A 22,464-nucleotide genomic window follows, 5' to 3' on the forward strand; every position below is an offset into this window, starting at 1 on the left:
GTTATAAATAACCAAGCAAATAGCACACACACCTAATTGGGTTACCTTCCACCTTGTTGTTACTATTCTCTAGTGACAAACAGTACTGAACCGTGTATTTACAGTGGTCATTGGCATTGGTCACTGCTATTCTACTGTATATTGACCATTCTGATTGGGGCTGACTGAAAAATACTGCTTTTGTATTTTTAGCCATGCCAGCAGCTTGGTACAATGGATGGCAATGTTGGTCAGTAAGTCGGTCTGCCGGTTGGTCTACCCCTTTGATCCTGACTGCAACACAGTATCCCAATATCTACTAGATGCATATTCATGTCCCCTTAAGTTTTAATTGCAATAACTTACAGTAGGTGATCCCTTACATTTTTTTTTTTATCTGGCTCCAACATTAGGTTATCAACCAATTTAATCCATCAACCATTTGTATTTTTCAAATACTTTGGTGTGGGCCTGGTTTAATTTGCATCAGCCTCAGCTGTATTACTAATTAGCAATGATGTTTAGCATGCTTACACGCTTAACTAAATGCATGTTAGCATTGCCATTGGGAGCATGCATATATGTGGCACAATAAGTCATGTGTAGTTCAGTAAGTACAATCATTTCTTGGGTGTAATGAAAGTTAAGAGAGTTTATTATGTTACCTATGTGTTTATGAGGAGGAAGTGTCCATTGTAGTTAAAATGTAGGGTACAGAGTTATTTATCACCAGCTACATTTTTAGGCAGTAGATCCAGTAGTTTGCCAGTAGGTGTCAGTGTTGCAACATGAGCGGTGTCTGTGACGGAGAGCAACAGGGAAGTCTCGCGAGAGGATGAGAATCTCTGTGTGCAAGACAGAAGCAGAAAGCGCTGTGGAGCGACTGTGTACCTAAACGCATATTTTTGTATTTTGCAGGTAAGCTGGTGATGTTATTTAGATACCCCGGGCCAGTACAATGTTATACTGTACGGTGGTGGCACTGTGTTAGGTCTTGTAAATGTTTATCTGTAACAGGATTAACTGTGTAAGTTTAGCTAGCTAGCAGCTAATGCAACATTCCCGACCGCCATTGTAGTAGTAGGAGCGCGGGGCGGAAGCCGTGGTAATGAGCCCTTGTGTGAGGGAGCCCCGTCGTTCATATCATCATTTCGTTAAGACTGTTAGTATTAAATATGGTGTTATGCTGAGCAACATTTATGTTTATGGAAATATAAGACAAATGTATGGCATATTACCCTTAAACGAGTTTTGGAGGAGGTGTAATTGTTAATTTTGGGCATTTGTGATATTTTGAAACTGTAAAAGGTCAATACGTGAGAGGATGAGAATCTCTGTGTACAGGACAGAAGCAGAAAGCACTGTGGAGCGACTGTATACCCAAACGCACATTTTTGTATTTTGCAGAACATTTTCATTAAATGTGTAGCACCAGATTGAGCCTGTGCGAGATCATTCTGCGCACCGCTACACATACTGATGCTAGCATTAAACCCAAAATGCTGCTAGCTGTAGACTCTTACAAGGATATTTTCTTTCACTTGTGCTGAACTATCAAATAGCATTTTCCTTTTACCAAAGGATGGCATCTTAGGTCTCATGCAACTTGTCTTTTATGGCATTCCGGTGAAGAGGCGCATAATAGGGGCGGAGGGAATGGAAAGGGATTCAAATAGCAACTGTTCCTGATTTATCTTTATCTTTAAAGATAGCCATGGTGAAAGAAGCATTTGCTCTCTACTATGACTGACGGATATCTGTCTGTGCTGTTTAGAATTGTGTTGACAGCTGTAAAATCCCAGTCATTCTTCGAGGGACAAAATGAGGTGCAATCATCTTTAAACTGACACAATACATTGTCATTATCAATGTTACACTCAATCCAAACTTGAAGTATACAACAACAGTACATAATACATTATTTTTACACGAGCCTATATATTACACTGACTCAGGCCTGGGTACTGTGTACTTCTCTTCAGACCTGCTGGTTGTGTGTGGTTTATCTTGTGTAACGGAACTGCTGTTACATGGTAGATGGTCAGTATCTTCCTCTTGGTCCTGGGTTCCTTGCAGAAATTTCAGCATTGACCATGTATTAATTTAGAAATACAAGAGAATGAATTAGAATGTAAATGCAGAGTTAAATATGGGTTCAACTTGAGAACCTTATTTATCACTGGCCCACAAATATATAAAACAGCAATACTACAGGGATAGCTTACAATTCTGATCCACGTTATGCATATTATTCCATGATATGTAATGAATGTTAAATTGGAGAAATATATCTTCATCTGAATGCACTATTAAATAATCAACGGCTGCAGAGAAAACAGCACAAAGATAACAAATTATGAATATATTCTAAAAAATAAATAATGACCATACAAATCACACCACTAGGTGGCCGCCATTTGTCCGAAAAATCAAAAACAAACATAGATCAAAGGAACACTAATTCACCATGGGTTTGTGGTTTACGCAGGCAAAATAGTTCATTGTCTATACAGGATTCTGTTTCTCGTGATTTATTTAACAAAACAAAACATGCAGGCAAACGAAAGAACAAAGAAAATACTTTCGCTGCCTCTCCTGCTCTGGTAAAAAAAACATAGGCCTACCCCGGTGCATGCTGGTCCTATACCTGCCTACTCCTATATATAACCGCAGGTGCCCACATTGTTACCTAATTCATAAACAAATGAACTAACCAAAAAACTAAGTATACTAAACAACAACAAATAATTAAACTAAATGAGTGACTTTAGATTTTCTTTTGATCAAAATAAAATCTAAATATATAAAAAAAATCTAATCTAAATAAGCAAACATCTCGAATGATTAAAATAACTGAATACTAACATCGAATAAATAGCTCCTACAGGTACCTTTAAGAAAGTTATTTATGTAAAGGGTTTATTATCTATTTCTTCATTTGAACCCGGATATACATTAAATTAAAAAATCCAATTGGTTTCCACCGGTAGCAGGTCTTTATCTGATTAACAGTTTAACAAATGTTATTGCTTCTGTTGAACAGAGACTATTTACATGAGCTTTTTAGAAGAAGTTTTCTGCGTGCCAGTATTGTTTTAGTTTGTCGGTCGAGCAAACTGAGTGAGCGGAAAACATTTTAAAACAACATAGTGCTGTTGACTGGTCTAAGAATGGCAGTATTTGTAGCTTTTTGATATACAAATTTGCATTTCATCGGACATTCTCTCACATTCTTGTTAAACTAGCTCCTAATGTTTCCTACCAATGTAAGTATGAAAAATAGATGATGCATATAACTCCTCACTGAGCATAGTCCTAGGAGTCAACACCTGCTTCAAAAAGGATTATTACATTGCAGTGTAGCTCAATGACTCTGATGTCAAGAAATGTTTGACAAACAAGTTTTGCTCAGTTGACTTCTACTTCATACCATCATTTGAATTGCTTTTCTATGAGTACCAGGAAGGCAGCTTGTTGTCACTGTTTAGTGTGTCTATTAACTCATAAACACCTGATACATAAAGAACTGAGAACAACCAAAGAACAAAAACATTATTTTAGACAAATTCAATCACTCAAGTTCAAGATCTTTACTTGTCGCTGAGGAGTAATTGGTTTTGCCACGGTAGCAATAAGAATAACAACACAATATATTAACATACACATTCATACATATGCAACCAAACAAACAGGCATGGTTGGAGATGTGCTGATACTATCTGTACTTTACAGAGTTTAGCAGTTAGATGGCAGAAGGTATGAAAGAGAATTTATAACTTTAAGTTTTAACTAATTGTTGTCTGAGGCAAGAAACACAGGGTGGAACATTTTAAGTGCAAGGGTTGGCTACTGTCCGATATAATGGATTCTGTTTTCTTAGACAACTGTTTCTTGGACAGTTTGGATAGATACTTCTGCCGAGTGCCTATGATTTTGATGCCGACTTTCATCCCTCTTGAGTTTTTCTCTTTGAGGTTTAGGGATGCATACTAGCAAATCAAAGCAAACATGCAAATTGACTCAATAAAAGATATGTCAACCTGGAACTTGGTTAGCTTCCCCAGACAAAAGAGACACTGCTGGCTTTTCTGGATCAACTTATTGTCAATTATGATGCACAAATACTTGTCTGTTAATTATAATGGTTGCAGGAGTTGAGTGGTGACGTCTTAAATCAATGCACATGTGCCTATTCAATCAGAGAACACACCTATACAATAGGGTTAGACACACCCATAATTACATAGATATGCAACAACCGTATAATTAAGGCATGTCAAATTAAGTGATGGCAGTGAAATAAACAAGAACATACACACCCAACTGTTTTAAATTAAAAGACAGCAACAGGAACACAATTGCAAATACACAGTACAAGTTGTTCATAGTATGCATAGTATTAATGAAATAATATGAATAATATTGTATATTGACAGACATTGCCACATTTAACATGTACACATTGATGAAAATATATAATCATGTAAATGTTTGATCATGACGTAAACACAAAAAGAGAAGGAAAGAAAAGATATTTAACTACTTTCTTATTGTTTTGGCAATTCAGTGGGCACAGGAGGCTTATGGAAAGCCCTATGAAAATATTAGTGCTGTCATCTAATGCGTAAAGTTTTTTACATATAATTTAACTGTGAAAAATCAGAAGAAATTGTATTAACTATGAAATTAATCATTCATTCACACATACCCAGGTTTTTTTTGAAGACCTGATTCATTGGGCACCTTTGCTTGATGGCTGTTCCACCAGTGCAGTTGTAAAACGAGTTTTTGTCATTAGGGACAACAAATATCCCTGTGCTCTGTCCGTTACAATTGTTTCCCTTACTTTTAATTGTGGTTGTTGTTGTAGTGGGCATTGTTGTGGTTGTCGTAGGGTGAGTAGTTGGGGTAGTGGGCGTGGTTGTGGTTGTAGGAGCTGTGGTTGTGGTAAAGGGAGTTGTGGTCATAGTTGTGGTAGATGGCATTGTTGTGGTTGTGGGAGTTGTGGTCATGGTAGGGAGAGTTGTTGTGGTAGTGGGCGTTGTTGTGGTAAGAGGAGTTGTTGTGATAGTGGGCATTGTTGTGGTTGGGGGAATTGTTGTGGTAGTGGGCATGGTTGTGGTAGGGGGAGTAGTTGTGATAGTGGACATTGTTGTAGTAGGGGGAGTCATTGTTGTAGTGGGCATTGTTGTGGTTGTGGTAGGGGGAGTAGTTGGGGTAGTGGGCGTTGTTGTGGTAGGGGGAGTTGTTGTGGTTGTAGGCGTTGTGGTAGGAGGAGTTGTTGTGGATGTGGGCGTTGTGGTTGTGGGAGTTGTGGTCGTAGTGGGCATTGTTGTGGTTGTAGGGGTTGTGGTCATGGTAGGGGGAGTTGTGGTAGAGGGAGTTGTTGTCGTAGGGGGAGTTGTTGTGGTAGTGGTCATTCTTTTGGTTGTGTTAGGGGAAGTTGTGGTAGGAGGGGTTGTTGTTGATGTGGGCGTTGTTGTGGTTGTAGGAGTTGTGATTGTGGTAATGGGATTTGTGATCATAGTGGGCATTGTTGTGGTTGTGGGAGTTGTGGTCATGGTAGGGACAGTTGTGGTAGTGGGCATTGTTGTGGTAGGGAGAGTTGTTGTGGTAGTGGGCATTGTTGTGGTAGGGGGAGTTGTGATGGTGGGCATTGCTGTGGTTGGGGGAATTGTTGTGGTAGTGGTAGGAGGAGTTGTGGATGTGGGCATTGTGGTAGGGGGAGTTGTTGTTGTTGTAGGAGTTGTGGTTGTGGTAAAGGGAGATGTGATCATTGTGGGCATTGTTGTGGTAGTGGGCGTCGTTCTGGTAGGGGGAGTTGTTGTGATAGTGGGCATTGTTGTGGTTGGGGGAATTGTTGTGGTTGTGGTCATGGTAGGGAGAGTTGTTGTGGTAATAGGCATTGTTGTGGTTGGGGGAATTGTTGTGGTAGTGGGCATTGTTGTGGTAGGGGTAGTAATTGTGATAGTGGACATTGCTGTAGTAGGGGGAGTCATTGTTGTAGTGGGCATTGTTGTGGTTGTGGTAGGGGGGGTAGTGGGGGGAGTTGTGGTAAAGGAAGTTGTGGTTGTAGTGGGCATTGTTGTTGTAGGCAGAGTTGTTGTGGGAGTTGTGGTCATGGTAGGGACAGTTGTGGTAGGGAGAGTTGTTGTGGCAGTGGGCATTGTTGTGGTAGGGGGAGTTGTGATGGTGGGCATTGCTGTGGTTGGGGGAATTGTTGTGGTAGTGGGCATGGTTATAGTAGGGGGAGTTGTAGTGGGCATTGTTGTTGTGGTAGGAGGAGTTGTTGTGGATGTGGGCGTTGTTGTGGTTGTGGGAGTTGTGGTCATGGTAGGGGGAGTTGTTGTGGTAGTGGTCATTGTTTTGGTTGTGGTAGGGGAAGTTGTAGGAGGGGTTGTTAATGTGGGCGTTGTTGTGGTAGGAGGAGTTGTTGTGGATGTGGGCGTGGTTGTGGGAGTTTTGTTCGTAGTGGACATTGTTGTGGTTGTAGGAGTTGTGGTCATGGTCGGGGGAGTTGTGGTAGGGGGAGTTGTTGTGGTAGTGGTCATTGTTTTGGTTGTGGTAGGGGAAGTTGTAGGAGGGGTTGTTGATGTGGGCGTTGTTGTGGTAGAGGGAGTTGTTGTGGTTGTAGAAGTTGTTGTGGTCATGGGAGTTGTGGTCGTAGTGGGCATCGTTGTGGTAGGAGGCGTGGTTGTGGTAGGAGGACTTGTTGTGGATGTGGGCGTTGTTGTGGTAGGGGGAGTTGTTGTGGTTGTAGGAGTTGTGGTTGTGGTAAAGGGAGTTGTGGTGGTTGTGGGCATTGTTGTGGTAGTGGGCATTTTTGTTGTAGGGGGAGTTGTTGTGATAGTGGGCATTGTTGTGGTTGGGGGAATTGTTGTGGGAGTGGACATGGTTGTAGTAGGGGGAGTTGTTGTAGTGGGCATTGTTGTTGTTGTGGTAGGGGAAGTTGTAGTAGGAGGAGTTGTTGTGGATGTGGGCGTGGTTGTGGAAGTTGTGGTCATGGTAGGGGGAGTTGTTGTGGTAGTGGTAGAGGGAGTTGTTGTCGTAGGGGAAGTTGTTGTGGTAGTGGTCATTGTTTTGGTTGTGGTAGGAGGAGTTGTTGATGTGGGCGTTGTTGTGGTAGGGGGAGTTGTTGTGGTTGTAGGAGTTGTGGTTGTGGCAATGGGAGTTGTGGTAGTAGTGGGCATTCTTGTGGTAGGAGGCATTGTTGTGGTTGTGGTAGGAGGAGTTGTTGTGGATGTGGGCGTTGTTGGGGTAGGGGGAGTTGTGGTTGTAGAAGTTGTTGTTGTGGTCATGGGAGTTGTGGTCGTAGTGGGCATCGTTGTGGTAGGAGGCGTGGTTGTGGTAGGAGGACTTGTTGTGGATGTGGGCATTGTTGTGGTAGGGGGAGTTGTTGTGGTTGTAGGAGTTGTGGTTGTGGTAAAGGGAGTTGTGGTCGTTGTGGGCATTGTTGTGGTAGTGGGCATTTTTGTTGTAGGGGGAGTTGTGATAGTGGGCATTGTTGTGGTTGGGGGAATTGTTGTGGGAGTGGACATGGTTGTAGTAGGGGGAGTTGTTGTAATGGGCATTGTTGTTGTGGCAATGGGAGTTGTGGTAGTAGTGGGCATTCTTGTGGTAGGAGGCATTGTTGTGGTTGTGGTAGGAGGAGTTGTTGATGTGGGCGTTGTTGTGGTAGGGGGAGTTGTTGTGGTTGTAGAAGTTGTTGTGGTCATGGGAGTTGTGGTCGTAGTGGGCATCGTTGTGGTAGGAGGAGTTGTGGATGTGGGTGTTGTTGTGGTAGGGGGAGTTGTTGTGGTTGTGGTAAAGGGAGTTGTGGTCGTTGTGGGCATTGTTGTGGTAGTGGGCATTTTTGTTGTAGGGGGAGTTGTTGTGATAGTGGGCATTGTTGTGGTTGGGGGAATTGTTGTGGGAGTGGACATGGTTGTAGTAGGGGGAGTTGTAGTGGGCATTGTTGTTGTTGTGGTAGGGGAAGTTGTAGTAGGAGGAGTTGTTGTGGATGTGGGCGTGGTTGTGGAAGTTGTGGTCATGGTAGGGGGAGTTGTTGTGGTAGTGGTAGAGGGAGTTGTTGTCGTAGGGGAAGTTGTTGTGGTAGTGGTCATTGTTTTGGTTGTGGTAGTGGGAGTTGTGGTAGGAGGGGTTGTTGATGTGGGCGTTGTTGTGGTAGGGGGAGTTGTTGTGGTTGTAGGAGTTGTGGTTGTGGCAATGGGAGTTGTGGTAGTAGTGGGCATTCTTGTGGTAGGAGGCATTGTTGTGGTTGTGGTAGGAGGAGTTGTTGTGGATGTGGGCGTTGTGGTAGGGGGAGTTGTTGTAGGAGTTGTGGTTGTGGTAAAGGGAGTTGTGGTCATTGTGGGCATTATTGTGGTAGTGGTAGGAGTTGTGGTCATGATAGGGGGAGTTGTGGTAGTGGTTGAGGGAGTTGTTGTCGTAGGGGAAGTTGTTGTGGTAGTGGTCATTGTTTTGGTTGTGGTAGTGGGAGTTGTGGTAGGAGGGGTTGTTGATGTGGGCATTGTTGTGGTAGGGGGAGTTGTTGTGGTTGTAGGAGTTGTGGTTGTGGCAATGGGAGTTGTGGTAGTAGTGGGCATTCTTGTGGTAGGAGGCATTGTTGTGGTTGTGGTAAAGGGAGTTGTGGTCATTGTGGGCATTGTTGTGGTAGTGGGCGTTGTTGTGGTAGGGGGAGTTGTTGTGATAGTGGGCATTGTTGTGGTTGTGGTCATGGTAGGGAGAGTTGTGGTAATAGGCGTTGTTGTGGTTGGGGGAATTGTTGTGGTAGTGGGCGTTGTTGTGGTAGGGGGAGTTGTTGTGATAGTGGGCATTGTTGTGGTTGGGGGAATTGTTGTGGTTGTGGTCATGGTAGGGAGAGTTGTTGTGGTAATAGACGTTGTTGTGGTTGGGGGAATTGTTGTGGTAGTGGGCATTGTTGTGGTAGGGGTAGTAGTTGTGATAGTGGACATTGTTGTAGTAGGGGGAGTCATTGTTGTAGTGTGCATTGTTGTGGTTGTGGTAGGGGAAGTAGTTGGAATAGTGGGGGGAGTTGTGGTAAAGGGAGTTGTGGTCGTAGTGGGCATTGTTGTTGTAGGCGGAGTTGTTGTGGTTGTGGGAGTTGTGGTCATGGTAGGGACAGTTGTGGTAGGGAGAGTTGTTGTGGCAGTGGGCATTGTTGTGGTAGGGGGAGTTGTGATGGTGGGCATTGCTGTGGTTGGGGGAATTGTTGTGGTAGTGGGCATGGTTATAGTAGGGGGAGTTGTTGTAGTGGGCATTGTTGTTGTGGTAGGAGGAGTTGTTGTGGATGTGGGCGTTGTGGTTGTGGGAGTTGTGGTCATGGTAGGGGGAGTTGTGGTAGGGGGAGTTGTTGTGGTAGTGGTCATTGTTTTGGTTGTGGTAGGGGAAGTTGTGGTAGGAGGGGTTGTTGTGGTAGGAGGAGTTGTTGTGGGCGTGGTTGTGGGAGTTTTGTTCGTAGTGGGCATTGTTGTGGTTGTAGGAGTTGTGGTCATGGTAGGGGGAGTTGTGGTAGGGGGAGTTGTTGTGGTAGTGGTCATTGTTTTGGTTGTGGTAGGGGAAGTTGTGGTCAGAGGGGTTGTTGATCTGGGCGTTGTTGTGGTAGGAGGAGTTGTTGTGGATGTGGGCGTTGTTGTGGTAGGGGGAGTTGTTGTGGTTGTAGAAGTTGTTGTTGTGGTCATGGGAGTTGTGGTCGTAGTGGGCATCGTTGTGGTAGGAGGCGTGGTTGTGGTAGGAGGAGTTGTTGTGGATGTGGGCGTTGTGGATGTGGTAAAGGGAGTTGTGGTCGTTGTGGGCATTGTTGTGGTAGTGGGCATTTTTGTTGTAGGGGGAGTTGTTGTGATAGTGGGCATTGTTGTGGTTGGGGGAATTGTTGTGATAGTGGGCATTGTTGTGGTTGGGGGAATTGTTGTGGGAGTGGACATGGTTGTGGTAGGGGGAGTTGTTGTGGGAGTGGGCATTTTTGTGGTGGTGGTAGAGGGAGTTGTTGTCGTAGAGAGAATTGTTGTGGTAGTGGTCATTGTTTTGGTTGTGGTAGTGGGAGTTGTGGTCGGAGATGTTGATGTGGGCGTTGTTGTGGTAGGTGTAGTTGTGGTTGTAGGAATGGGAGTTGTGGTCATAGTGGGCATTGTTGTGGTAGGAGGCATTATTGTGGTTGTGGTAGGAGGAGTTGTTGTAGATGTGGGCGTTGTTGTGGTTGTAGAAGTTGTGGTTGTGGTAAAGGGAGTTGTGGTCGTTGTGGGCATTGTTGTGGTAGTGGTCATGGTTGTGGTAAGGGGAGTAGTTGTGATAGTGGACATTGTTGTAGTAGAGGGAGTCATTGTTGTAGTGGGCATTGTTGTGGTTGTGGTAGGGGGAGTAGTTGGGGTAGTGGGCGTTGTTGTGGTAGGGGGAGTTGTTGTGGTTGTAGGAGTTGTGGTCATGGTAGGGGGAGTTGTGGTAGTGGGAGTGGGCATTGTTGTGGTAGTGGCAGAGGCAGTTGTGGGAATGGTCATTGTTTTGCTTGTGGTAGGAGGGGTTGTTGTTGATGTGGGCGTTGTTGTGGTAGGGGGAGTTATTATGGTTGTAGGAGTTGTGGTTGTGGTAATGGGATTTGTGGTCGTTGTGGGCATTGTTGTGGTTTTGGTAGGGGGAGTTGTGGGAGTTGGGGTAGTGGGCATTGTTGTAGGCGGAGTTGTTGTGGTTGTGGGAGTTGTGGTCATGGTAGGGACAGTTGTTGTGGTAGTGGGCATTGTTGTGGTAGGGGTAGTTGTGATAGTGGGCATTGCTGTGGTTGGGGGAATTGTTGTGGTAGTGGGTATGGTTGTAGTAGGGGGAGTTGTTGTAGTTGGCACTGTTGTGGTTGTGGTATGGGAAGTTGTGGTAGGAGGAGTTGTTGTGGATTTTGGCGTTGTTGTGGGAATTTTGGTCGTAGTGGGCATTGTTGTGGTTGTAGGAGTTGTGGTAGGAGGGGTTGTTGTTGATGTGGGCGTTGTTGTAGTAGGGGGAGTTGTGGTTGTAGGAGTTGTGGTTGTGGTAAAGGGAGTTGTGGTCATAGTGGGCATTGTTGTGGTAGGGGGAGTTGTGATAGTGGGCATTGCTGTGGTTGGGGAAAATGTTGTGGTAGTGAGCATGGTTGTATTTGGGGGAGTTGTTGTAGTGGGCATTGTTGTGGTTGTGGTAGGGTGAGTAGTTGGGGTAGTGGGCGTTGTGGTACGGGGAGTTGTTGTGGTTGTAGGAGTTGTGGTCATAGTGGGCATTGTTGTGGTTGTAGGAGTTGTGGTCATGGTAGGGGGAGTTGTTGTGGTAGTGGGCATTGTTGTGGTTGTGGGAGTTGTGGTTGTAGTGGGCATTGTTGTGGTTGTAGGAGTTGTGGTCATGGTAGGGGGAGTTGTTGTGGTTGTGGTAAAGGGAGTTGTGGTTGTAGTGGGCATTGTTGTGGTTGTAGGAGTTGTGGTCATGGTAGGGGGAGTTGTGGTAGGTAGAGTTGTTGTGGTTGTGGCAGGGGAAGTTGTGGTAGGAGGAGTTGTTGTGGGCGTTGTTGTGGTATGGGGAGTTGTTGTGGTTGTGAGAGTTGTGGTCATGGTAGGGAGAGTTGTTTTGGGAGTTGTGGTCATGGTAGGGGGAGTTGTTGTGGTAGTGGGCATTGTTGAGGGTGTGGTAGTGGGCATTGTTGAGGGTGTGGTAGGGGAGGTTTTTATAGTGGATGAAGTTGCTGTGGTCATAGAAGGGGAAGTTGTTGTGGAAGTAGGCATTGTTGCGGGTTTGGAAATTGTGGTCCAGGGAGTTGTATTGTGGCCAGGAAAACCTAAAAGAATGGCAATCAGATTTTGTGTTAATTTACCCTGTTCGATCATCACATTATACCTCAATACCGCTGACGTTTCAAAAAAGAAAGAGCACACAATTGCACCCTGCATAATAAAATTTCCATTACATCAAATACACACCCATGACAGGATACAACAGAAATAATTTTACATTTTAGTTACCTGGGACCAGGAGAGTATGCAGTTGGCTGATGAAAGGACTGTTGCCCATTTTACAGAACGTTCCACTAATGTCATCCAGGTCCAAAGACCAGACAAAGGCTCCTCCAAAGTTGTTAGATTTTAGGTAACTAACCTGAAAGGATAAGGAACAAAACACTTCAACAGATTGTGTACATCCAGTCATTTGCAAAGGAATTATTGAGCAACAGTTTGAACTGAACAGATGACTACCTTCGTATTAAGACTGTCTTTGTTGTCAAATCCAACCCACTGATTTTGTGTGACGGCATATGGAACTTTCTGATCAACAATCAGCTGGGTAGAAACCCTTTCAATATAAAGGCAAGTCTGAAAAGAATGGTCAAAGATCATATTTAGATCCAATGTATTCATTCAAACAGATATTTGTCACACCAAATAGAGTAAAATCGGTTAGCTTATAATAAAGCTATTCATATTAATTCATAATATTCACAGCTTGCTGTTTTACCTCATAATAGGCCCAGAATCCTTCTTCACCGGTGTAGCAGCCTTCTTCTCCAGAACCATTGATTGGTGCACCAACACCCCTGGATGCAGTGGCGAGGCTAAAAGCACGCCCATATGCCGCTAACCCCAAGTTTAGCTTTTGTGCAGGTGCTCCCTGGTCCCGCCAGTACCGCATGGCAAAGTCCTACAATGTGGAGAAAACTAAACAATTAAGATGAAAGGACATCTCTAAGTAGGAAGGTGTTTAAACAGTTGAAATATGAATCCCTGTACTTACAGTGTTCAAGTAGATTTCGTCTCCAGTGTCTTGAGATCCGTTGTATAAGGGGCTGTGATGTCCTGTGACATTTTCCAAGGGGCCGTGAAAGTCAAATGTCAACACATTCATGAAATCCAGATGCCTGTTAAAATGCAGAGGAGATCACGTTAACCAACACATGACAACAGCTAATCATGGATATAATATCAAGTATTACTTTAAATTAGTTTTACTTGGCAATCTGTGCGACTTCATAACTGTCATCGATGATTTCTTTCTCAGCAGAGACACTAGCAGTGACGATTAATCTGTCACGGTTAGTTGTGTTTCCTTCAGCCACAAAGGCCTCTTTGAGCTCCTATACAACACAGAAGCATGCAGTTGCTTTTAAATGTCTAAAAAAAATATTTTAATGCATAGTAATTGCACTATGGCATATTTCTGACAGTGTCTGTCCCAGAAGATTCAGGATCTGACCTTGCACAGCAGTGTGAATCCTGGCTTGTCCTGTCCCCCAGGGTACCTCCAGTCCAGGTTTATTCCATCAAAACTATTAACTCTCAGTAGTTTGACTGCAGACTGGATGAACTTTGTTCTCTGTTGTTGGTCTGCCACCATTGTACTGAATCTGGTAAACATTTGAACAAAACAGTGCTCTCAAGAAGACACACAACATACTGAATTTAAGAGTGTGTTTTAATAGCTGAAACAAAGAGCAACGCAAAGGACAAGGTCATGTGAGTAAAGACATGACCTTACATGCTCTTCACATGTTGTTATGAATAGTGATGAAAATGAGCACTTTTATGTGCACATTTTGTGTGATTCTTTTCCAGCAACGTACTTTTGGTTTCTCATAATATAATGAAGGTATCAGGTATAAATGCTTCTGCTTGTTGAACTATGTTTAAGTTTGTATTTCCATTATACTTTTGTTGGCAAAAATTGATATCACATATTTTGTTTGAATGTGCTGATGGAATCATGTAATTAACTTAATCATATAGGCCAATTAAACACCAGAATCTCATATTTTGCTATCTAAAAACCATGTACCATGCATGCTGTACAAAGCACAAAAACACAGTATGACAGGCCAAAGTTTCATGGTCAGGAAAATGTCAACATGTTGAAGTGCTGCTTACACTTGTCTCTGCACTCACACAAAAAAGTCCTAACTGTTCATGTAAGTAACTTACTTTTGTGTGTTAAACATCAAGCCACCAACCGCCAACAGGGTTTTGAGCAGTGGATTTCTGTGGGATTATAAAAGTCATAGAAATAGAATGAGAGTAGAACTGATATTCCCATCTTCATCAACATAGCAGGATGGTTACAGTGGATGGCATGGCAAACTTTGTAGATATGGTTGTAGTGGGCTAGCTTCCATGTTATCCGATTTGTGGCAAGTCGTGGACTTACTTATGCCGGCGCGACGTGTAAATCAACAGTGTCTAGTGTGTGTGCGTGAAGTCCTGCCATGCCGCCTGTCCTTTTTATAAGTAAGTTCGAAGGAAAGTATGAATTGGCCTAAACCAACGGCGATTTGACTACCTCCGGCTTAGAGGCAGAGCTACAGGCCGTGAAGTGTGTTGACATCTGACATGTGTTGTTACGCCCCACCCTCAGGCAGCCACTACTGACCCAAATCAACTACAGAAGACAACTTTTAAAACAATCAAAACCATGGGATGTATTAACATAAAACATACAAACAAGACAACACAAAATGCTAAATTGAGAGGGCAGCAAGAGAAGCAGTCCCCACACCAGAGGCCTCCCTCTTCTGCTCCTGGCACTTCCTTGCCAGTCCAGGTGCACCTCTATGAGGAATGCAGTACACCTGGGCAGAGCTACTAGAGAGGGATACAGTGACAATAGCAAAGGGAACATATAGAGCTGTAACAATCATTATTTTCTAAGTAAAATGACCACACCAAACAGCTGTTATACTCTAATTGTAGTTCTCTGATAAAAGTTCAGTAATGACTGTTTAACGAAACACAAAAATCAACATCATTTCCACCATATGTAAAGGCTAAAACTCTGACCTGGTTTTGAGTCCATTGAACAACTCATATCGTGGTATGTCAGTGTCACTGCTGGGGACCAGCTCATTTGTGTTGTTTATGTCGGAAAAGGCATAGATCAGATGGGTACACTTGTTCGGATCGATATCTGAAACCGAGAACTGTCCATAGTCTGGTCTGTTTTCAGCCAAGCTGTTATAGTAACACACCAGCCTGGAGGAAGTAGCTGAGACATGGAAGAAAATCATTAATTATATCAAAATCGTTGTTTACCAACAAATTGTTAGGTACATTACTTATCTGCTAGTAATACTGTTTATTGTGATTAATACAAGTTATAAACTTACCCAAGCTGGCGATGATTAAACAGAGACCTTCAAAGGGACAGAGTTGGTCAGCATTAGGTTAAAAACAAAGCTTAACATGACACTTCACTCACATTTTAAAATACAAATACCCAGAAATGATTTCATCACTCACTTTTACTGGTCTCTTGCATTACAGTTAGGTTTGGATTTTTTTCCATCCCAATACATTGGAGTTAAATGGAATTTTGTTTTAAAAATTCAACAGCAACGTGTATCTGGATAACAAACACAGTGTGTGTTGTGTGTATTATCCAGAGTTATAGGGTTACTGACTCTGGAAAGAGTTGCCAGTCAAAAGCACCACAAACCAAATTCCATTAAATTGCACCTGTGATCTGAGAGACAATCCGACTATCTGCATGGCTAAATACCATAAGAGGTAAGTGAGAATATATATATATATATATATATATATTGTAATTTACGCAGAATTTACTCAACCAGTGTGCCTTACCTGTAGTTAGAGTGAGCTTGTACATGTTGTCACTGTGTATAAGCAGAAATAGAAAGGTCTTATTATCTTTATGCAGTATGTTGGAGGGATTTTTTCTAGATCTATTTTGTTAATTCTAACAAACTATTTTGTTAAGTGGTAAAAACATATCTGCAACAACTTAGGAGACATATACTCATTATGTTTAAAGCTCTTTTACAATCAATTAATGAATCAATTAAATAATTCATTAATTAGTACTTGGCATTAATTATTTCTAATAAGAAAATATAATTTGTTGCCATTCAAAGTTTAGTTCAATGACATTACAGAATATGACTTGACATTTTAAACTGCAACTTAAACCCCATGTTCGACGATCATTCTGATTAATGTACCTCATGACAATGTGTTTTGTATTGTGTCATTTAACCCTCCTGTTACTTTTGGGGTCAATTTGACCCCATTCAATGTTTAACGTCTCTAAATATATGATTGACATCATTTTTTTTGCTTTATATTTAATGGCTTTTCCTAATGTAATGGGGACAACTGGGTAAACATAAAATTAAACATGATGTCCGTGATATAAAATCAGCATTTGAGCTCTTCCTAACACCATCACTCGAAAAGGATACACTTGAGATGACAAATTTAGAGGGGAGGCGCGTATATGGGGACAGTTGGAAAGACTTGGATGTGACCCACTTGCAAGCCTAGTACTGGAAGGACACTGGAAGGGCAATATTTCCAGCCACCATGTCTCTAAACACATTCCATGTTTTCTCCCGTGTCATACGCTCAGAGAAACAAAGCAGGGCCAACAAGAGTGTGACAAACTCGCAGCAATACGGGACAAGTGGGTTCAGCGATTACCCTTTCTTTACAATCCAGGCCCCCATGTGACTGGTTGCATTTCGTGAGTGCTGTCCATTCAGACGATACTGAAATTGTGTTTGTTTTTCCTGGGGTCAAATTGACCCCGAACATAATACATGTTACTATTCTTGATAACAGAAATATTTTTTCATTCCAAATGTTATAGATAGCAAAAATATGTACTTAGAAATAATATAAAGCCGTTAAAACACCAAAAAGATATCTCTTTCTAATTTTAGGTCAATCAGTGAGATTTTATGGTGATCTACATATTTCTCCATAGTCGCATAACAGGTATTCTGGATGTATAAGGGGGGGTTGTTTTATTTAAAGAGCTATTTAGGTAGTCAACAAACAAACATAAAGTACCTGACACATAAACTTGGGTAACAATTTGAATTATAATCATTTTCTGGAGGTTTAAATTGCTGGGGTGAAATTGACCCCAAGGATAAAAGATGTTAGTACATTTGAAGGTAACAGGAGGGTTAAGTTATTCACCCAGCAAGACTGAGGCTGTTGTAACCCTTGTAAAATTGCTCACAGAACAAGCTTTGAATTCACCATCGCAATTCATCTACATCTACAGATAACTGACAAAATAAAAGTTTTTAGTTTAACTAGCGAGTAAGTAAGAGAGAATCAGCAGGTATAGCAACATACAAAGTAACTAAGAAATGAGTGCAGATGTGGTTCAATGAAATTATAATAAAATGGATACTTACAAATATTCTGGTGAAAGAAGTAAAGGTCTCTCAACTCTGACTGATAGATGAGTGACGTATGTATAGCTGGGCTGTTTTAAATAGTTTACAGCAGACAGGGTGTGGCACTTAACTTGGGAGTAGTGTGTGTAATCCTTCCAATGTTGCAATGCTCAATAAAATCATCAGTATTCATGTGCACAATAGATTAATTCAGACCACTAAAAAACTGTTGATTTTGATAGATTAACATAAGTATGTAGTTATAGTAAGAAGAACAAAAGGACAGGGGCCAACAACACATAGGCCAATCATTGTTTTTTAATATAATTTCACCATAGGAACACAATGTGAGAGGATCAACATAGCAAAGCTTTGGTGTTATCACACATTATCACACATAAATACAATGGTAATCATTGGATCCACAAGGGTCTCCACTTTCCAGACATACCCAATTTATGTAATTCCAAGACTGTTAAGTTCATAAATATTCATAAACGCCATTTTAGAATAGACGAAAATAACACATGTATAAGCTACTGCATGCAAAAAAGCTACATGTCTTTCACTGAAAGTCGCCCCAAACTGCATGGGATTAGCACAAAGTGGACATGTCAGTAGAGGCGAGGTTTGTGGGTACCCATAGAACCCATTTTCATTCACATATCTTGAGGTGTGAGGTCAAAGGACGCTTGTGTATATGGCCATGCCAGTTTTTCCCTTGCCAAAATTGAGCCTATCTTAGGATCTTTATTTAGTTGCCACTGCCTCTGAAAGACATTGAAGTTAGCCGAGGATACCGGCGTCCACAATAAGTGGGAAAAAAACACATTACACAGACATGAAGGTTACGTCATATTAGATGTTTACATGTAATTAAATAGTTGAAGACAAACTAACAATGCATGTACTGAACAAGGCTAGAATTAGTTGGAAGGGCGGCATGTCTGACAATACAGCGATTAAATGTCAACCAGCAAGAACAAACCCAAACGAAAGGTTAACTTTAATGACAGAGTACTACTTTTAATTGTTATTGTGCATACTTTAGCCATGGCAACTGTGTGGCTCAATGGATTGCAATGTCAGTCAGTCCGTCGGTTTGCTGCAGTGCTCAAAGTGGACTGATACTTTGACATTTTACTCTTTGGCGTACTATGACTTTTTCTTGGAATGTGGAGAACAACTGGACAACTGTAATTTATCGATACAATGTTTCTGTCCTTTTACTAAAAGAATTAGTGAACTGTTCGTAATGACTCTTTTGTGAACAAATATAATTAATGAAACATAACTTAAACGTTTCCTGAATTTTCTCTTTTGATTTACAGAACATGATTTTACAAGGCAAACATTTCCAGAATAATTAAATGTTTAGGCTTCATGAAGGCTGTGACATGTGTAAATTATAAAATCATTTTTCAACTATATCAAGTTTTGTCTTTAAGCTTTTGAGGCATTATAGTAATACTAATGATCCAAATTGATGTAAATTTGCATAGTTTTAAGTCAAAACTTTCACACCAAATAGGTCTTAGTATATATTCACGATAGAAATTCAGAAGGTGTCTCTTTATTCTGCTGTATAATATATGAGCATCCTGACTGTGACACTGCTCGTAAAACGTGAATAAAGAGCTCACACGCCTCAGTTCTGCATACCTGCCTGTCTGGCTGGTTGGTGTTGATTCCACGCTGTAGACATCCTATAATTAAAGAGAAATACAATAGGCTACAAATAACATAACACAGGAAAACACCTACAGTATTAGCACGATGGGTAATTATACAATCATAGTATCATAGGCCTTTACCATAGAAGGCATAGTCCAGGCATAATAATATAACAAAAAAAAAATCACAATTGATTATGAATGGCACAGTATAACATGCTAAAAGAAGTAATAAATTAATAAGAATAAGTAGCAAGAGATTGCTGGTACCAGCCGATACACACTCCAACGTGAATAAGGGGAGTACTGACACTTTGTTTCCACTCCAAGCACTTGTCTGCTGGTCGGTTCTCCATCGAGCAGTTGACTGCAAAGGCACGCTGAACTAATGTCTGAATCTTACAACAATGTCGTTCAGGTGTCTGATGATCCGTTTGTTGTCCGCGGCTGGCTTCAGATTCATTTCTTTTGAGTTTATTAAATACCTGGAGCATCACACAGCAGCTGAAACAATGTTCTTTTCTCTCTCTATGTTTTTTGGCGTGGGTGGGTAAATATCCCTCTCGTTCAGGTTAGCCAGGTTTTTGTATTCAGAAGTATTAAGAGCCTGTGTCTACAGATTCCCAAAGTGTCAGAAAAGAACACTGTCTCTCTTTTTCTCCTGCTCCATCTATCTAAAAACCTGTGTAAAAAAGAGCTGATCAAAATAGGTTCCTACTTCTACGTAATTAGAAGTCCCAAGTGTGAGATAGATGTACGTTTAATTTGTTGTAAGAATATCAATTCATCAGAATCTAGGCTGAACACTGTTGTATTCTCATTATTTACTCACCGTAATGTCTGCAATATCGAATACGGCCAGCAGATGTCGCCACCTCATCACTAGGGAGGTTGTCTGTGCATTGTATTCACGCTTCCTTGACACGTTTCTCAGAAGTAGAACAGTAAAGCAAAACCAGAGAAGAGTGCAACGCAGTAAACAGGCACCCTAAATAAAACGTTTGTTTAAACTGTATTCAAGGTGCCTGCTGCCATTAGCGGTTATTTGCTGCGCCCTGCCATCATACACTGACGGGAGGGCAACATATCACTGAAAACCTGTGTAAAAAATGAGCTGATCCAAATAGGCTCCTGTTTCTACGTAATTAGAAGTCCAAAGCCTAATTGGGGTTTCTTGGTGGTATTGCGGAACCACCTTCAGCTAGGTGACCCCACCCACGGAGCTCTGCAGAATCCACTGCTGTCCGACTGTCATTTTCTGGCTATCACATACCTGCTTACACAGCTCAAGCAAAGAACGCTACTTGTCCTGCCGTGGGCTGCATGAACCAACAGAAAAGTCTTCATATAACTTACTTTCATTATTTGAGGATGTGAACAACCGGTGGAATAACTTAAATGAACTGAAATGTCCTCACAACAACAGGAAAACTCTTTCTCAGTCAGGGTCAAGTAACATCCTCAAAACTGAAGCCCAGGATGGATGACTGTGACCCAACTTCAGACTTGGAAGCTGTACATTTTGCCATTTTAATGTTATTTAAGTTACTGTGTAATTAGCAGACTGTTTGACTGTTAACGTTAGCATGGTGCGCTGCTAATGCGGCTAGCTTCAATTGAAGGTCCACAGGCTGGAGTAATGTTGAAGGAGGTTATGCAGAGAGAGAGACTGTCTGTACATTAAGTCTCATATATGAAGCTAGTTAAATAACGACAGTAGAAGGTTGGATGTGGGTGAGTTTCTTTCCTTGTTGCCTTTCGTGAAACTGTACTGCAATGCACTTAGCTGGCTTTGTTAGCAAGAAGGCCTGTCTGCTCCATGATCCACACTGTTGCTGCTCGGACTGCACTGTAGGCACAGATGTGAAAAACAATGGTCAAACACTATGGATTTTAATGGAAAATCACTTTTGTCTCTACCTGTCATTTAAATTAAGAATTTAAATTCAACATTTTTTTTATGTAGCCCACTAGATGGTCCACTGGTTGAGAATAGCTGCTCTAATTCATACCTTAATTTGAATGGCTTTTCCATTAGTGCCAGTTAGGCAGCTTGTCTCCACCATATAAACCCCTTTTCTGTTAGTAAACATGATAACATATTTTTGTGGGTGGAGCATAGGTGGAGACAGAATAATTCTTTTAACATACAAGTTGACGCTGGCCAGCAAGTTTTGTTGGCTTGTTGTTTCATAATAAAAATTAACGACTTTCTCTCACATTCAATCACTTTATTTGACGTGTCACTTGAGAAAGTTAACTTTAACGGGACCATATGAACCAACCCTTGTGGCTTTGCTGGGGTATGGGTAGACAGGATCTCCTTAGAGGTTGTCTTGCTAGTTAGCTAGTTTGCTGGTCCACATCCAGAGCAGGCTAGTTGGCTAGCTAGTCCCAGGAGCAACCACCTGCTCTCCTCTCGATAAGGTGGTCCCGTGGCAGAGAGCCAGCTGTTGGGCTGTTATTTCTCCTCTTGGGCTTAGCATTGTGGAATTAGCAATTAGCTGGCAAACTGCTAAAATGTAACAACTATGCTTCATCCACACACACTTGTCACAGACTATGACAGCACATTGATATTGCCAGATAATTGACAACTTTGTTTTCTGTGATCAGTGTTAAATGTTACATAATAAAACATTTGCTTGATCAGCGTGCCTTACCTGCAGTTAGAGTGAGCTTGCACATTTTGCCACTACGTGGATAAGCAGAAACAGAAGAATTTGATTAATATGCAGCATAAAAAAATAAACACAATTATTAATTAGACAAATCCTCACCCTGAGCTATTCTTATTAATAAATTGGTCCCACATAAAAGATGTATTTCAAATCAGAAAAGCTTAATACACAAACTTGCTACATCATCTTTAGAAAGTAGGTCAGTTTCATATTCTGTGGTGTGTCCAGCAGTGCCACTAAGCACAGTTTGTAGTAGTATTGAAACAATTATTTTTCACTCATTTCACACAACTAGTGCATTTTTGCATATAAGAGTTAGCCGACAGCCACTGATGTTTTCAGCCCCCACCACAAATATTTAAGGGATATTCTCCATTCTCACTAGATAAACATTTAAATTGTCAAATTAAGTGAACAGAATTGAGAGAAAAATGTACAATACAGCTATCAAAGTATAGGTATAGAGTAGGAAGGACATGGTGGTGCTCAACATCCACCCACACATACAGTATCCCTGTATGTGATATATGTACAGCAATATACATAGCAGAAAAAAAGGAAATCAGTAAAAATGTGGTTTGTTAAGATCAAAGTAAAAGATATACTTACAAATGGTGAAAGAAGCACACGCTGTCTCTCTGCTGTGACTGATGACTGACGGATGTCTTGCTGCAATGCTTTAAATGGGAAGGGAGTGTGGCAATTATGTTGGGTATAATGTTCCAATTTAGCAATTATAAACTGATGGAAACTGGCACAAAAGAACAGTAATCTTCAGCACGCACTGTGGCACTTTGCTGCTAAGTGGAAAGGGGTTGGGATGAGAGTCATTACTCAAGTCTGAGGTCGTGGTTCCCTACCAGGAAACTGTGGATTGCGCTCTACGAGTTGCGATTGAGTCACTGCCCCAAGAATAGGCGGTTAAGGGTTATGGGATCTTGTTCTCAAGTGACGGTAAAATGGAGCAGGAGATGGAGAGACGGTGCGTGCAATCTCA

At 41.8% G+C, this 22,464-nt stretch overlaps 2 protein-coding genes across 2 annotated transcripts; both read right to left on the reverse strand.

Annotated features, from left to right (window-relative positions):
• Nucleotides 1-4,827: 4,827 nt before the first annotated feature.
• On the reverse strand, nucleotides 4,828-8,366 carry LOC137868416 (putative uncharacterized protein DDB_G0286901). The gene is made up of 4 exons (XM_068705187.1): nucleotides 8,019-8,366; nucleotides 5,432-7,977; nucleotides 5,020-5,400; nucleotides 4,828-4,915 (listed from the first exon to the last, which is right to left on the reverse strand). Exons 1-4 carry the CDS (start codon nucleotides 8,364-8,366, stop codon nucleotides 4,828-4,830), a joined length of 3,363 nt encoding a protein of 1,120 aa, XP_068561288.1.
• Nucleotides 8,367-11,901: 3,535 nt separating this feature from the next.
• LOC137868427 (acidic mammalian chitinase-like) lies at nucleotides 11,902-22,131 on the reverse strand. The gene is made up of 11 exons (XM_068705200.1): nucleotides 22,077-22,131; nucleotides 21,450-21,481; nucleotides 15,074-15,100; nucleotides 14,748-14,952; nucleotides 13,896-13,952; nucleotides 13,174-13,324; nucleotides 12,930-13,054; nucleotides 12,715-12,838; nucleotides 12,439-12,621; nucleotides 12,180-12,296; nucleotides 11,902-12,081 (listed from the first exon to the last, which is right to left on the reverse strand). Exons 2-11 carry the CDS (start codon nucleotides 21,472-21,474, stop codon nucleotides 11,941-11,943), a joined length of 1,155 nt encoding a protein of 384 aa, XP_068561301.1. The 5' UTR covers nucleotides 21,475-21,481; nucleotides 22,077-22,131; the 3' UTR covers nucleotides 11,902-11,940.
• Nucleotides 22,132-22,464: the final 333 nt, after the last annotated feature.

The sequence above is a fragment of the Cebidichthys violaceus genome, unplaced genomic scaffold (genome assembly GCF_023349555.1).
Source record: "Cebidichthys violaceus isolate CVI_PGR_0920_01 unplaced genomic scaffold, fCebVio1.0.p SCAF_110, whole genome shotgun sequence".
NCBI classification, from domain to species: Eukaryota; Metazoa; Chordata; class Actinopteri; order Perciformes; family Stichaeidae; genus Cebidichthys; species Cebidichthys violaceus.

What these genes read in the sequence shown, in the direction of transcription:
- LOC137868416 (XM_068705187.1), bottom strand. Translation starts at nt 8,366, where the DNA reads ATGACCACAACTCCTACCACTACCACAATAATGCCCACAATGACCACA. An exon ending in CTACCACTACCACAACAACT is followed by an intron (nt 7,978 to 8,018) that starts CCCCCTACCATG and finishes CACGCCCACATC; the next exon opens with CACAACAACTCCTCCTACTA. An exon ending in ACTCCTCTTACCACAACAAC is followed by an intron (nt 4,916 to 5,019) that starts GCCCACTACCAC and finishes CCACAACCACAG; the next exon opens with CTCCTACAACCACAACCACG.
- LOC137868427 (XM_068705200.1), bottom strand. Translation starts at nt 21,474, where the DNA reads ATGTGCAAGCTCACTCTAACTGCAG. An exon ending in TTGATGTTTAACACACAAAA is followed by an intron (nt 13,325 to 13,895) that starts GTAAGTTACTTA and finishes AATGTTTACCAG; the next exon opens with ATTCAGTACAATGGTGGCAG. An exon ending in ACGAAATCTACTTGAACACT is followed by an intron (nt 12,622 to 12,714) that starts GTAAGTACAGGG and finishes TCCACATTGTAG; the next exon opens with GACTTTGCCATGCGGTACTG.